The sequence below is a fragment of the Dipteris shenzhenensis genome, chromosome 9 (genome assembly GCF_047967505.1).
Source record: "Dipteris shenzhenensis isolate YYH24624 ecotype China chromosome 9, Dip_SZ_1.0, whole genome shotgun sequence".
Classification (NCBI taxonomy): domain Eukaryota; kingdom Viridiplantae; phylum Streptophyta; class Polypodiopsida; order Gleicheniales; family Dipteridaceae; genus Dipteris; species Dipteris shenzhenensis.
In genome coordinates, this window is record NC_141604.1 from 31,161,562 (window position 1) to 31,176,142 (window position 14,581).

At 47.1% G+C, this 14,581-nt stretch overlaps 1 protein-coding gene across 1 annotated transcript in view; it reads right to left on the reverse strand.

Annotated features, from left to right (window-relative positions):
- Window positions 1-1,064: 1,064 nt before the first annotated feature.
- The window catches only part of LOC147898510 (mitochondrial outer membrane protein porin of 36 kDa-like), a 72,042-nt gene continuing 58,525 nt past the window's right edge, over window positions 1,065-14,581 (reverse strand). The window contains exons 5-9 of the mRNA XM_087379186.1: window positions 2,421-2,488; window positions 2,152-2,262; window positions 1,952-2,038; window positions 1,642-1,850; window positions 1,065-1,550 (exon numbers count right to left, since the gene is read on the reverse strand). Coding sequence (XP_087235312.1) covers window positions 1,244-1,550; window positions 1,642-1,850; window positions 1,952-2,038; window positions 2,152-2,262; window positions 2,421-2,488 — 782 coding nt within the window. The 3' untranslated portion in view covers window positions 1,065-1,243. The remainder of the gene's footprint in view (window positions 1,551-1,641; window positions 1,851-1,951; window positions 2,039-2,151; window positions 2,263-2,420; window positions 2,489-14,581) is intronic.

The window sequence follows — 14,581 nt, forward strand, 5'->3', positions numbered from 1 at the left end:
ATGAGAATGGCAACGCTAATACCCTGACTATGCATTGTTATGCCGTTATCTGCTTAAGCTTGAGAAAAGATGAAATCTTCATTTCTTTTACTATCTGCGTGATGATGCAGAGATCCTTGTTGCTGCTCAAAATCCAATAAGGAAAGCCTCAACACGGATGCCAACTCAAACTTTGTATCATGTTACGACTCGTGATGGTACATTAAATCATCTTATCAATAAAATCCATACATGGCAATCTCCAATCCTAATGGATCCAAGAAGAACCAATCTGTCAAAAGAGCCTGAGCCATCATTTTGGATCAAATTAAGGGAATCTATGAAAGATTGTCCCAAGACAAATCTAGGACCATAGTCTACCACAATCTAGGACCATAGTCTACCACAACATCCAACACTAGGATCCTATGGCAGGCAGATGGTACGACTCCATAAACTCACATCGGCAGTAGAGTTTAAGAACGGCTGTGCAAGAGGGATGCTTGAACCCAACCTGTAAAAAAATGAAATTACGCTATGCAATCACATAAACTGTGGGTTTGGGCATTGCTGAACTGTACCATTTAGTATATGGCAATTAAAACAACAAAATCCCCTAGTGTTTGGCATAGTGGGGGACGTCTTCAAGAAGTATTCAACCTTCTTGGTGGCCCTCTTTTTTTCTGGAGGAGGGTTTTGTTTGCTTCAAAATTCTTGACAAGCCAACTTCAACCCAATTAGTCCCATCTGATTATTGAATCTAATACCATCTTGCCTCAAAGGCACCCATGGTAGTCATTTAATTTGAATTAAAACATGGGTTGCTTCATGGGTCTATCAGATCTCTGTCTTGATATTTGGAATGTCAACTCCAACCCAAATGGGTCCCATTTAATTGTGGATGAGCTATCAAAGAGCCACACATTCAGCACTGACAGCATCAAGCATTGGCCTTAATGTACTCACAATGGTAGCTCAAAAGCATATAAACTCTCATTGAACATAGAACTAGAACATGAAAACCCAGTAAAGGAAACCAATGTTATTTGAGAGAGAGAACCGAATCAACAACTTTTTTAGGTAGAGGTAGACGCACATAGAAGTTTACTCCAACTTCCTTCACGACCATGATGCATTGCTAAGCTCTGACATGTTCATACAGCACCTATTCGTACAAAACAGTGTGTGCGCTATGCAAACACGTGCTTGTCATGATGTGGTCTGTTCCAAAAGGCTTGAACGTTCATGATGCCCTGTTACAGAATCAAGGATTTAAAGATAACGCCAGCCCTACTCTAGCACTTTGATCCAAAAACCTTGTATCGATCTCACCGGAAATTGTTATCAAAGACTTAGGTCTCCATTCATGCTGGATAAGGCCAGCCAACTTAAGGTGATTGTCTAGGCGAGCCTTAACATATGTAAAGTCATCCAGCTTGTACAATCCACCCACAGTAAAAGTATTCTGGCCCTTAGAGAAATTATGTGCTATCTCAGCAGCAACTGTTGAATCAGTGTGGTGGTTCACTGTGTGAAGGTAAGAAGCTCTGACTGTCTCACATTTGTCAGTTCTGCAAAGAGCAAGTTAAACAGAGGTCAAACAGATGCTAGCAAATCAACTGGCAAACCAAAATAATTTAACTTCTTCACATGTGCACATACAGGATAACTGAAGTAATGAAATCCGGTTTCATAAAGCTAAATCCAGTATTGTATTTTGTAAGGGATCCTGATGCAGTGTCGAAACCAGCTTCACCACCAATTGCAAATTCCTTTGAGCCAACCACCCCAGAACATTCAACTACAGGAGCTGAACTCATTCCAATAGAAAGGCTAAATCCAGTGACATCATGTAGGTATTGTATTTCAGCCTGAGAAACGCCAAAATTTCTTAATTGAATCTTGCAAACTTGTATCGCTGAAAAAGGTGACTAAATATTTGTGCATATAAAATATGGCAGTGTATTGCTACCTTTCCAGACCGTTGATCGGGGATAGCAAAGGTAAAGATAGTCTTTAACCCTGGGGCTGCTTCATCCACTGTCACTGTTGTAAGGATCTGCCACAGTTTAAGACAGAGACATCTAAAAATGTGTATGAGCAGAAAATGCCAATATCATCTTTTCACGGCAAAACAACTCAATGTACAAAAGTAAAATCAGGAAAACATACATTTGAGTTTGTGTCCACTTTAACATCAGTCTCCACATTGTTTTTCTTCAACCGAGTTGTTAACTCACCATAAGAAGATTCACCCTCCTTAGTACCACTAGTGACCAATGTCTGCAAGTGCATCCCTATCCAAAGTTAATAAGCACAAAATCAGACAATCATATGTAGCAAACTCATTTCAGAACAGATTTCCAACAATAAGTTGCCTTAATATGAATTAGTACACCTTGAGCATTAGCAAGCCTTGGAACACAAGCACGTAAACCCACCAAACCATTTGGTCGTTCTGTTGTGACAACAAATTTCTGATTATATGTGTAGTCCTTGAACAGCAAATCTGTAAGAAGCCAAAGTCATACACTAAGTAAAAATTCCAAGCTATAAATTGCCAGTGGAGTGGTGGAAACATGCAATAGACCCTGGCAACCCAACAATCCACAACTCAATGCCAAAGTTATCTGCCTTCCTTACTGAAGTGCAGAATTAAAAATGCCACAAAAGTATCCACAGCACTCGTGCCAATAAACAGCATTGCTCACATTTTTTAAAGATAGCATTGCTTTTTTTATACTGCGACAGAAATAGCATGCCACTTTTAGAACCACAAAAGTATCCACAGCCCTTGTGCCAATAAACAGCATTGCTCACATTTTTTTAAGATAGCATTACTTTTCTTATACTGCGACAGAAATAGCATGCCACTTTTAGAACCCTCTATTATGAGCTAATTCTAGGCTGCGAACTGAAAGAGCATTGTATGAAAGAATCACGGGCAGAACTGGGCAATGTTATTTACAACTTAATTAAATGTTTTGTTGTTTGTACAACCAGCAACTACCATGCATAAAACCTGGGCGACCATAAGGGCTCACGATCTGCCCCCTGAAACCAGTCAAGAGGTGTAGTTATGTTAATCTGTGGCGTATGTCTACGAGTAACTCATAGGTCTTGGGTGATGATGTGCCACTCTGGCAAATGTAACTCTCTGAAGAATCTCTAGATGCCCACTATGGAGGCCAGTCCTTTATCCCATTTGGACGAGAACAGGAGAAAAAACTCAAAGGCCTAGGAGATGAATGGAAAGACCAAGTAAATCATAGAGGTGAAACTGAAAACGGTGTTAAAGGAGTGCCCAAAGTCCACTCAAGGATATGAGACGGCACTCTCTGCTGTAAAAGGCTAAGCTTGAAGAAAGGGATGTGCCAGGGAAGGGCATTGATGGACAATATCACGAACGGTTAGTTGAATTCAAGGGCTATCTGAAGGAGTCACAATTGAATCTCCAACAAGCTCAAGGCAGCGTCAGATAATAGACGAGCACCATCGCCAACCTAAAGGAGGAGAATAACCAGCTCCAAATCAAGCCACTCGTGGTTCATACCCAAGACAGGATGAAGGTATAGAAAGATCTGCACCTCTTCTAAGGCCAAGCCAAGGAGGCTAGGAATAGAGACACAAGAGCATGCTGATCTCCATACTAATTGATAACATGACCACTATTCATTATCTTCAGCCGACTTTGGGCCTGAAGCAATATTATCAATACATATGGAAAAAGGCTCCAGCTAAAAATTTGATCCATGAACCCCAACATGGATGGGTCCTACTTCTTGAAGAAAATCTTGTCCCTCCATTAAGAGGCCATCAAGAATGACCGACAGGAGCTGATCCTCTGCTTTGCCAAGATAAACAGATCAGGGGACACAAGTTTGTAGTAGGTATGGACCGTAAATTGACCTTCATCAATCATTTGGCCTTGATAGTTTCATGTCTTCATCATTTCCCTACTTGCAAGACTTGGGCAAAGCGGGGGTGAGAAGGCAAGGTAACACATTTGGGATTAAGCTAGACCTCCCTTAACTACTAAGCAAAATCAACGAGTGCATGCCCCGCCACATAGAAGAGATGCAAGCACAAGATAATGACACAGGAGTTCCAAGACCTCAATAAATTCTCCACATAACATAGCTCTCCAAACTGCTATAGCAAGTGTCTCCAAAGTACTAGATATTGTTAGACCTAGGACACGTTGGCCAGGAATGAGATACAAGTGCAACCTCTCCATCATCCTTAATATTGAGGAAAGGATCTACTCCAAACTCGTTCTCAAGCTCAACAATTGGAGGAAATGTAAGTAGGGAGCTTCATCATGGTAGTACAACGCTCACAAACCAAAAATGTGGTGGAATAACTAGTCAAATCGGCTCAAGACCAATTACAGCTAGGGAGAGGAGGGACCCGTTCTTCTTACAGCTCCAAAAACCACCCCATGAGTTGGACCATAGTGCATTGGAACGTGCACGGGCTCTACGACCATGCACGTAGTTAGCCGCAGTACGTGATCCTTCGGCAAGAGTTGCAAACGACAGTGGGCGAGCAGTGGACTTCCTTTTTATACAGGAGCCCATGTTGGAACCAGCCTTACTTAATTACAGCATACATAGTAAATTGACAAATAATTATGCACCACAGATTAAATAAGAAGGGAGCTAGAGTGCTCCTACTCACATACAAGGACACCGATTGACCCCAAATGTTTGCGCCCCTTGCGGTATTTATTTAACATTCATTTGAAGCCAAGTGGCTGATTATAAAGGTCTCTGGGAAGCTGCACCACAGGCAAACCAACGCCCGCAGACTCCCCGTCCAAGCCCACCCTGTAATTCCCTGCTTAACCCCAAATGGTGAAATGGCATCCAGTTACTAGACAACCCTGTGTCCTAAGCCAACCAAAGCATGCAAAAGAGACCCCAAAAGAATCCACCATTTGTGCCACACCTGCAATTGCACAACCAAGTGCCCAACCAGCCAAACACGGCTGAACAACTGCAACAAAGCCCTCAACAGCCAAACTCTAATGCAATCAATCAACAAAGCGCTTCCAGACAAGTTGCCTCAATCTATAGTCTTTCTGGCCATTGCCCAGTAGCATAAATCAACCTTTCTTCGCGAGGAAAGAAACCCAAACGCAATAACTAGCCAGCAACCAATCTGGGAACGGCAAAAGCAAGCAAAAAACAAATCTCCTTCTACCTAGAATCCTCATAAGCTAGGTCACCGAGGCTGGAAAACCCTAGATCCTGCAGAGAGAAGCTGATTTTGCTCAAGCACACCCCCAAAAGCAGCTTAGAAGAGGACACCCACGCCTGGAAAGTTCTGAAAATCCGTAACAACACCCAGAAGCTCCCCAGAATCAAATCGCAAGTTCCTTGCAGAGCCTGGACAGCTTGGAAAACAAATAGCAATCTCCAACAGCAGCTTGGACAGGTCATAATCACTTGGAGACACCCTAGAACAGGTCGCAGCCACCTAGAACAACTCGAAAGGCCTCGAAATCAGATCACAATCTATAACAGACACCGTGGCAGAAATCGCAATCTGCAGCAGGCTCCTTGATCAGGTGCGATTTCTCCCTGTAGCTCTAGAATCCACTAGAACTGGCCCTAGCTAATGGCGATTTCCCCTAGCAGGCTCTGGATCCTCCTAGCAAAAAGTGATTTGGCTCTAGCAACACCTAGCAGGCTTTGGTAGCTCACAACTGATATATGGCTCTTCAGACACTGATTTTGGCTTTGTAGATCCAAAAGAAGGCACCTGTGCTAAAAATAGCAAATTTTAATTGCACCACTCTTTTGGCCCCCTGTTGCATACTTTGGCCCTAGGAATTAATTGCCTAGTAACTGGGCACACATTCACAATTCCCAAGGGGCCACTAGGGAATTTTAATTTCCCAAGTCCCGCACACATGGCCGGACCCTCATGAAGAGATCTAGTAGCAAGCTAGGAATGGAATGGAAATATGGAAAGCATAATGAAAAGCAAAATGGAAAGGAAAATGAAAGAACAAGTGCTAGGCAATGATAACCAAAATACTCACATGTAGATAGCTTGATGTTGATTGATATCAAAAGACTCAAGACAAGTACAACATTATATAGTGTGACACTAGACTCTAGAAAGCCATAGTGTATATGGGATAACTCCCAATATGACAAGTGGCATGTCTAGGACTCACTAGACTATAAAACACCCCCTAGACACCTAGTACACTCATTCTATTTTATTTTTTCTCAAAAAAGAGACTTCTATTAAGTAAGAAAGAAATCCGCTAGAGCAAGCTCTATGCGGAAGTACACCATGCTAAGCATGTAATAAAAACACCTCAGAGGAATGAGGTAGAAAGAAACCAAGGCTGAGGCTGAAAATGCCATCTCAACCCTGTAGAAGTCTCAGCAAAGAAGGGAGAGTCTCTCCAATCTCTGAGAAAAGTAACTCTCCTGGAGGAGGCTGCTCGAGATGATCCTTGCATGGTCGCCCAAATGGCCATCAGAGTGTGTATCGTATATCTGTCCAAGTACTGGCCAAGATCTGAGAAGGGTGAACCTGAGAACCCTCCAAAGCCTCAGTGCACCTCGCTCTCCAAATGTGCCATGCTGCAATGCTAGCTAGGATCTCCCATGGAGAGTCGACCGAGGAGTGAGCAGCCCTAAAAAGAGTGGTCGGAACATCCTCTAGAGAGCACGACTCCACAAGGTGTCGTCGGATGTGAAGAGCCCAAGAGGAGTCAAGTCTCTCAAAAAATACCTGGGGCCCTGAAAGAGTAAGCCAAGCCACTGATCCCCAGGTCATATAGAAAGGTAGGCGAACAAAAGTGCTGAAAAGTCTTGCAATCCCCTTCCATATGATTCTCGCCTGTCTGCAATCCCATAGGCAGTGCTGTATTGTCTCCAAAGCAGAAAGGCAGCGAGGGCAAGAAGGGTCAGCTCCGAACTTGGACCTCCAATGGTTCACTGCTATCCCACCATGAATAAAAAGCCAAAAGAAGAGAGTGATTTTTCTAGTCCGGTGGGATTTCCAGAGCCTTTGCCAAAAAATTCTCTGCAAGTCAGTAGAAATCTGAAAGTTCTCCCAATGAGAAGCTCTGGTAGGCTTCCAACCCCTAGAGCTGAGCTGGAATTTCCTAGCATTACTGACCGTGTAACAAAAGAAGGGGATGCCCTTCTCTCGGTGCCCTTCATCTATCCATTCCCATTCCCCAGGGTCCCACTGCAAAAACTTAATTGGGACACCTCCATAGAGCCACAGCCTCCATGAACTAAGGGCGAGGAGAAGCGGGTCAGGATCCAAGTACCACTGTGAAAGAGAGCCATGCTCCATGAAGCCCACTATCCTGACTGGCTGAAACGGTACCTCCAACAAGATATCGTCTGTGGATCTGGACAGCTTGCCCCCCGAAGAAACATCAAATACTAAGGCATCCTCATGTGGGTCAAGAAAAGCAATCACCTGTAAAGGAACTCCCAATCTGGAAAATGCCCCCATCCAGGTGGAGCAAGTAATAGGCATGTCATCTGTGTCCACCCAATCCAAGGGCAAGGCTGCATCAATGTGCTGGACTCTCCCTGCACTCCCTCTGAGATTAAGAACCATCTGGGCCTATTGGTCTGCAGGAAGCTTCCTAAAGGCTTTCCATGCTCCCACTGTAGATGTAGGGCCCCTCTCCCATCTTGGCCACTGCATGTAAGGAGAAGCTCCAAGTGGTCTGCCAAGCTCATCCAAAATCCTATCATTCCACATGATAGGCTGCCTTTCAATCTCTTCACGGGTGGATGGGGGAATCCTACGAAGAGTACTCCTGAAGCTGGCCCATGCTTTCAGGATAGCAACCATAAGAGGGGACTTGAGGTGGGCTGTGGTGAAAACCCATCTAGTACTGTGTGTCCAATCCTCTCCTGAAGTAATCGTGCGAGACTGTATGCATCTGATTAAAAAATCCTTCCAAGGCTTTTGTCCTGGCATAAGCCCTCTCACAACGAACTTGCAGAGTAAAGCTCTACACTGTAGATCTGGGTCGATGATATTCAAACCCCCTTCTCTTGTAGGAAGAATCAAGGTCTCCCAAGCCACCTTGGCTGTAACATCAGTTGTGCCATCTAGACCACTCCATAAAAAGTTTCGTACAAGCCTCTTAAGTTGAGTGATACAATCCCTAGAGTGGCACCAACAAGAGCATACAAACCATGTTGTGGCTAGAAGAACCTGGTTAACCACCACCACCCTGGAGGCCAAGTCAAGTTTGGCTGAGCTCCAGAAAAAGAGCTTCTTCTGATGCTTTCCAACACCGGAGCAAACTGTTGTGAGGGAGAGATGCCCAACCCAACCTGGCAGCCCAAATATCTGACGGAGAAGCCCCTCTGTACCCAAGTGAAGCCAATATCATTATCCCAATCCAGGGTGTCATCCTCGCAAATCCAAAAACCACTGGATTTATGCCAATTAATGTGTGCACCTGCAGCCGTGCAAAACAAATCCAAGGCTGTCCAGAAGGAAGTGAGTGTCTTGGGGGAGGCATCCAAAAAAACAGCCGTGTCATCTGCCAACTCACTATCCAGGAGCTCTTCTTCCCAGCGGATAGGAAGCCTTAGCCCATAAATATCAGCTTGAGATCTAATGTAGATACTCATAGCTTCCGCCACAAACAGAAAAAGAAACGGGGCAAGAGGACATGCCTGGCGGACGAATCTGGAAATCTGAAACCTGTCCCCTCTTACCCCCCCAATGAGCAACTGGTTATGGGCTGATCTGTAGAGAGAGGATACTCCTGTAATCCATGCATATGAAAAACCAAAGCGAGATAGAGTACCCTCTAAGAAATCCCAGTCTACTCTGTCGTAAGCTTTCTCAAAGTCCAAGAGTAGAATGGCCAATCTCTGGCGGCTCTGCATGGCCCATTCTGAGGCCTCCCAAAATGAGAAAATATTATAAAAAATACTTTTGCCATGCACAAACCCTGTCTGCGTGTCGTGAATCAAATCTGGAAGAAAAACCTATAGCCGCAGACTGATGGCTTTCGCCAAAATCTTGTAAAAAGTGCCCAAAAGAGTGATGGGTCTCCATTGAGACACAAGATTCCTATTACCCCCCTTTGGGATGAGATGAATGAGACCATCTGTGAGTGAGTCCGGCATCTCACCAAAGTCCCACACGCCCTACAGGGCTGATGTAATGCGATCACCAATCTGCTCCCAAAAAGTAATAAAAAAGGAGGGGGTAAGTCCATCTGAACCTGGGCACTTGCCCTTGTGAAGGGCAAGTAATGCAGTCTTGAATTCTGCATTGGTGAAAGGTACATTCAGAGAAACATACATCTCATCCTTCACCAATACAAGAATACACTGCCAAATAACCTCTCTGGCATCATCAATGGCCTGTGTGCCTGGATCTGCAGTAAGAAGGGATGCAAAAAAATCTGAAGCTACACGCATGACAGCATCAGGATCTGACTGTAACACCCCGTCTGAGTCAACAAGCTGCGAAACACTATCTCTACTATGTCTGGGCCCATAGAGAGAAAAAGTGTTTGTTGACCCTGCCACCCATCTGAACCCAAAAGGATTCCCGTGCATGAAAGGCATACTCTGCCTCTGATCCAACAATGTCTGCAAATGAGCCCTTGCTGCAGCAAGGTGCTCCAGAATCCAAGCATCTGTGGGCCTCTTCTGCTCTTCCCTCTGAAGGGACGCTAACTGCTGGCGTATACCAATCTCACATATGAGAATCTCACGTCTCCTAGAATCAGCGACTGATTGATTATAGTCACTAATTCCAGATAAGGCTGCAGCTACTTGAGATGGATGGACAGCTCCACCCTGTATGTGAGAAACCCAAATCTGTAAAATATCCTCCGTGAGGCTCTCCTCTGCATAAAAAGCATCCGGAATCCTGACACTGGCAGAGCGTCCTCTCCGATGAGGCTCAAGAATCTGCAACACCACTGAAAAACGATCTGAGGTGGAAACCCCAGTAGAAATGCATACAGATCCTCCTCTGTCAAGTGCCCAATCGTCTACATAAAATCTGTCAATCCGTGCATGAATGGGCATGTGTATTCTCATGTTCAACCAAGAGTACAGGAGTGACTGTGGCATAATATGAAAGGCATCATCCAACCAAGTGTCTCTGCCACTGAACTAAAAGAGAAAGGCATCCCAGGCTGCCCTCTCCAAAGAATGAATTCCACCTTGTCTGCCTCCCTTTTTGTCTGAAGGCAACTCAACCATGTTGAAGTCGCCACCAATGATCCAAGAATCTGCAATGGGGGCCCAAGAGAGTAACTCCTTCCAAAAGGAGATCCACTCCCCTCTGTTGTTGGGAGCATAAAGATTGAGAAGACCAATCTTACGCCCTCCAATCAAAATAATGATCCATTGAGCTCTAGAAGGGGAGATAATACCATGACCAGCAACCAAGGGGAGAATAGAAAGAGAGACCGAAATGCAAGTACCTCCCCTTGTGCCCATAGCAGGCGATCAGAAGGTATGTCCTGAAAGCAGTTTGCCAGACTTAGAGCAATCACTGGCATCCAGCTTGTGTTCCTGGATAAAAAGGATATCAATAGCACCTCCAGTGACGCCTGGATGAAGCTGGTTCCAGATCAGCTGCCTACGATGACGGTGTAGAACTCCGCCTAGGCCCTGTATGTTCCAGCTGACTATCCTCATCGATAGGAGGATGCTGGATGGAAAGGCTTACCCGACCTAGTAGAGGGGACCAGCTTCCCCTGGGCCGAAACACTCCTGCTGAGGGCAGGAAACTCAACAGGTGAAAGGATCCCCACATCTTCTGAAAGGGAGGCCCTGTCAGAAGGAATCCCAATGACCGGGACCCCTAAGGTGGAGGGCACAAACTCATCATCATCCATGAAAGTCGCCGAATCTGCCAGTGCCAAAAAAGAATTCCTGATAATAAGCAAGTCTAGCCGAGGAGTGCGAAGAAGACCTGCACTCGTGGAAGATGGAGGAGAAGGACCTGCCAGGCCTCTATCAGCAGAACTAGAGCTGGGGATTGAGGAGGCCTGTGGCTAGGGTGAAGAGGAATCAGGAGCCCTCATCTGCGCCTGCACTTTCTCGATTGTCCTGACTGTGGCAGGAACAGTCTGCGGGGAAGAAGTACCTGTAGTCCCCTCGTGGTCAGAAACCAAGGGGTCAGAGACTAAAGTGACTGGGGCTAGTGGATCTAAAGGCCCCTCCTGATGTGGAGCTGTAGTGTCTGGGGCTGCAGCAACATCCACCTCTGAAGTCTGGAAGGCGTCTGTCTGAACAGGATCAAAAGTCTCCTCCTGAGGTAAGGGAGCCGCTCTGATAGCTCTCCATCGTGGTACTGGGTGTGCTGCGGGCATTGGGCGCCCTGCTGCCCCTGGTGGTCCTGGGGTGCGCGAAGCAGGGCGCCCTGTTGCTCTTGGTGGTCCTGGAGTGCGTGGTACAGGGTGCTGGGGAGGTGCAGTCATGGTAGTACGTGAAGGAGCCGCACCAGAAGACCTCTTGGGTCTTTTTCTCTTCCTTGGGCAGTCTCTAGCAAAGTGCCCAAGGGTCCTGCAAATCCTGCACTGGTCCTGTCTACCTGAAATCTCGACTCTCTGTCGAAAGAGAGAGCCGTCTGGACGCTGAAGCATAATGTGGTCATCTGAGATGTTAGGGTCGGAGACAATGACCCTAACACGAGGCACCCCGTCTGCACTGACTGCCTCTGCCAAGGAAGAAGGCAAGCAGTCGATGGTAGACCTGAGGAAGACCAGGAAACCTAATGAACAGTGATGTGACCTGCTTGTCCTCCTCGACCGGATCGAAGCCCAAGGTGTAGGGCAAAAGAAAGATCCTCCTCAAACCCAAAGCTAGGGGATTAGCTTTGAGAACAAGGACTGTGGACTCGTGGGAGTCGAAAACCACTTGGAAGAATCCACGTCCCAAAAGTCGAATATCCCTGAGGTGAGGGGCGAGGTCTCCTGGTAACGCCGCCAGCATCCAGTCTCTAGCCTGTGATCTGGAAGGGTGTGACCCAAAGATGCGGGCGAAAAGTGATGTGGAGCCCTCTAATTCCACATCTTTCTTGAGCTGCTGCAACTTGTCTTCTGAAAAAATGACGGTTCTCGCGGCCGGTGGAGGTGGACGGAGATTGGCTGAATGGGGATCCGTTCGCCAATCGATGTGAAAAGGCCGATTCCAACACTGAAAAAGCTCTGTCCGTGAAACTACTGTCCAGGACGCCCTGAACGCGGGCGCAGGAAGAAGGAGAAAGAGAGGGTAGGAGAGAGGGGAAGGGAAGGGAAAGAGGGGGGCAGGAAGAAGGAGAAAGAGAGGGGAGACAGAGGTAGGCTGAGGGGGAGGCGTGGGAAGTTGAGATAGGGAGGAAGGGGGCGGGGAGGGAGAGAGAGGAGGTTTTTTTTTTTTTTTTTTTCCGGGGGGGGGGGGAGAGCATGGGGGAGGGAGGGGGACGGGGGGGCTGGCGGGGGAGAGGGAGGGCGGAGGAGAAGGGGACAGCGGGAAGGGGGAGAGCAGCGGGGCGGGAGAGGGAGGGCGAGGGGGGGGGGCGGGGGAGGAGAAGGGGATGGGGGGGCTGGCGGGGGAGAGGGAGGGCGGAGAAGAAGGGGGCAGCGGGGGAGGGGAGAGGAGAAAGGGGCAGCGGGGAGGGGGGCAGCGGGCGGGAGGGGCTGGCGAGGGAGAGGGATGATGGGGGAGGGGACGGGGGAGGAGAAGGGGGGCGGGGGGGCTGACGGGTGGGGGAGAGGTTGGGCGGGGAGGGAGAGGTAGGGGGTAGCGAAGGGGGGAGAGGGAGGGCGGAGAGGAGGAAGGGGAGAGGGAGGGTAAGGGAGGAGGGAGAGGGGAGGGAGAGGAGGAGCAGCGAGGGGGGGAGAAGGGGGGGCAGCGAGGGAGAGGGAGAGGGAGAGGGGGCTGGCTGAGAGAGGGAGAGGGGAGGACAGTAGCTCACAGGAAGGAGCAGCAACTCAGGCGCTTGTACTACCTTGGACTTGAAAATACCGTACACTCATTTTTGACTCACTTTGGCTTCATATTCCAACACCCCCCCATGAAGGCAAGGTAAGAGACTACTGGAATGGAACCAAGAACAGAACATGACAATGACGGTCATCAGAACTGTGCATGCCGGTCTAGAACTACACATGGTTCCCACACAATCTTGGAGGCAAGTGAGCATGGCTCAAAGGCTAGTGAGCATAACATAGAAATCTCATCTAGCATGGCTCAAAGGCTCATCATGCATGGATGCATGACCAACTCAGAGGTCTAGGAGACCAATGCACCAACATCTTGGAACTCTCAAGCCAGGCTTGATAAACAAATAGACCTATCAAAGCCAATACATATGGCTCCCACAGTACATCCCCCCTTGGCTTCATAACAGGACATGTTAGGAAGCCACACACCAAAAAAATAGGAAAACCAATACATCTTTTTAGGAGGACTATCCAAGGCAGAGGACCTTTAGACTCAATGAAAACCAAACACTCAATACATACCATTTTAGGGGGACTACCCAGGGCAAAGGACCCCAAAATACATCAAGTGTGTAGTAATAAATAAAAATATCTCTTTGTGAAAGAGATGTCCTCCAAGTAGCTAATGCATATGTGTTCACATCCTTGCGAGTTGATGACAATGTCAATGAAGCGCTAGGCAGGAATGCCCCAAAATATGTGCCGGTGAAGTCCATGGGTAGCTACATGGAGCAATCACATGATGACTCTCAAAATGCAAGAACGAGAGTCACCAATGTCGAAGTAGAAGCCTCAGGTACCACGACCAATCGAAAAGTCTATCAATGCGAAGTACCTCAGGCACCAATCGAATAAGCAATGTTGAAGAAGTCACTTGTTGGTGTAGAGTGGTCTACATCAAACTCGATGTAATACACTAATCAGAGAGATCACTATAGTGGAGTGTGTTGGAGTAGTATTGGAGAACTCACATTTCGCTCGGGAAGTCTTTACCAAAGTTTGGAGTAGTCATGTGAAGGAGTCACCGCAATGTAATGTCAAGAGCTCATATAAGTGACGGGCAGTGAAGATAGAGGCAGCGTGGATAGCAACTCCAAGAGAATGACGGGCAGAATGCGGGCACAAACTTGCGATGAGCAGCTCTAAGAGAATGTCAGGCAGAAGGAGCAAATGGCGGGCTGGAGCAGAGGTCAACGATGAAGAGGATGGACAGCTCCACGTTGAGCTGGTTGCATCATGCTTGGGCTGTCAAATCATTGAGCTCCAGAACAAAATTCGTGCGCAGAAACAAATTTTGTCACTTCTTGCAAGGGCTGTAACTTTTCACAGAAAACTCAGATTGCAATGATGTAAAAACGAAATTTGTAGTACTCAAGGTCTTCTACAACTTTTCTGAAGACACAAAACTGTGATTCTGCGTCTAGCTCCGGATAGGAGCATCACATCGTCCGCAAGTCACGGAAAGATGTAGCTGAAGGAAGGAGAAGAGAGGTGGCAGATCATGGCGTGGAGAAGAGAGCTCAAGAGAAGAGGTCAGCCTTCCAAGGAGGAGGAGTTAGAGTAGCTTCGTTGGCTTCCCTCACCTCAACCTCTTGGAAGGGAAAGCAAAAGAGAGAGCAGGGCTAGGAACATGGCTCT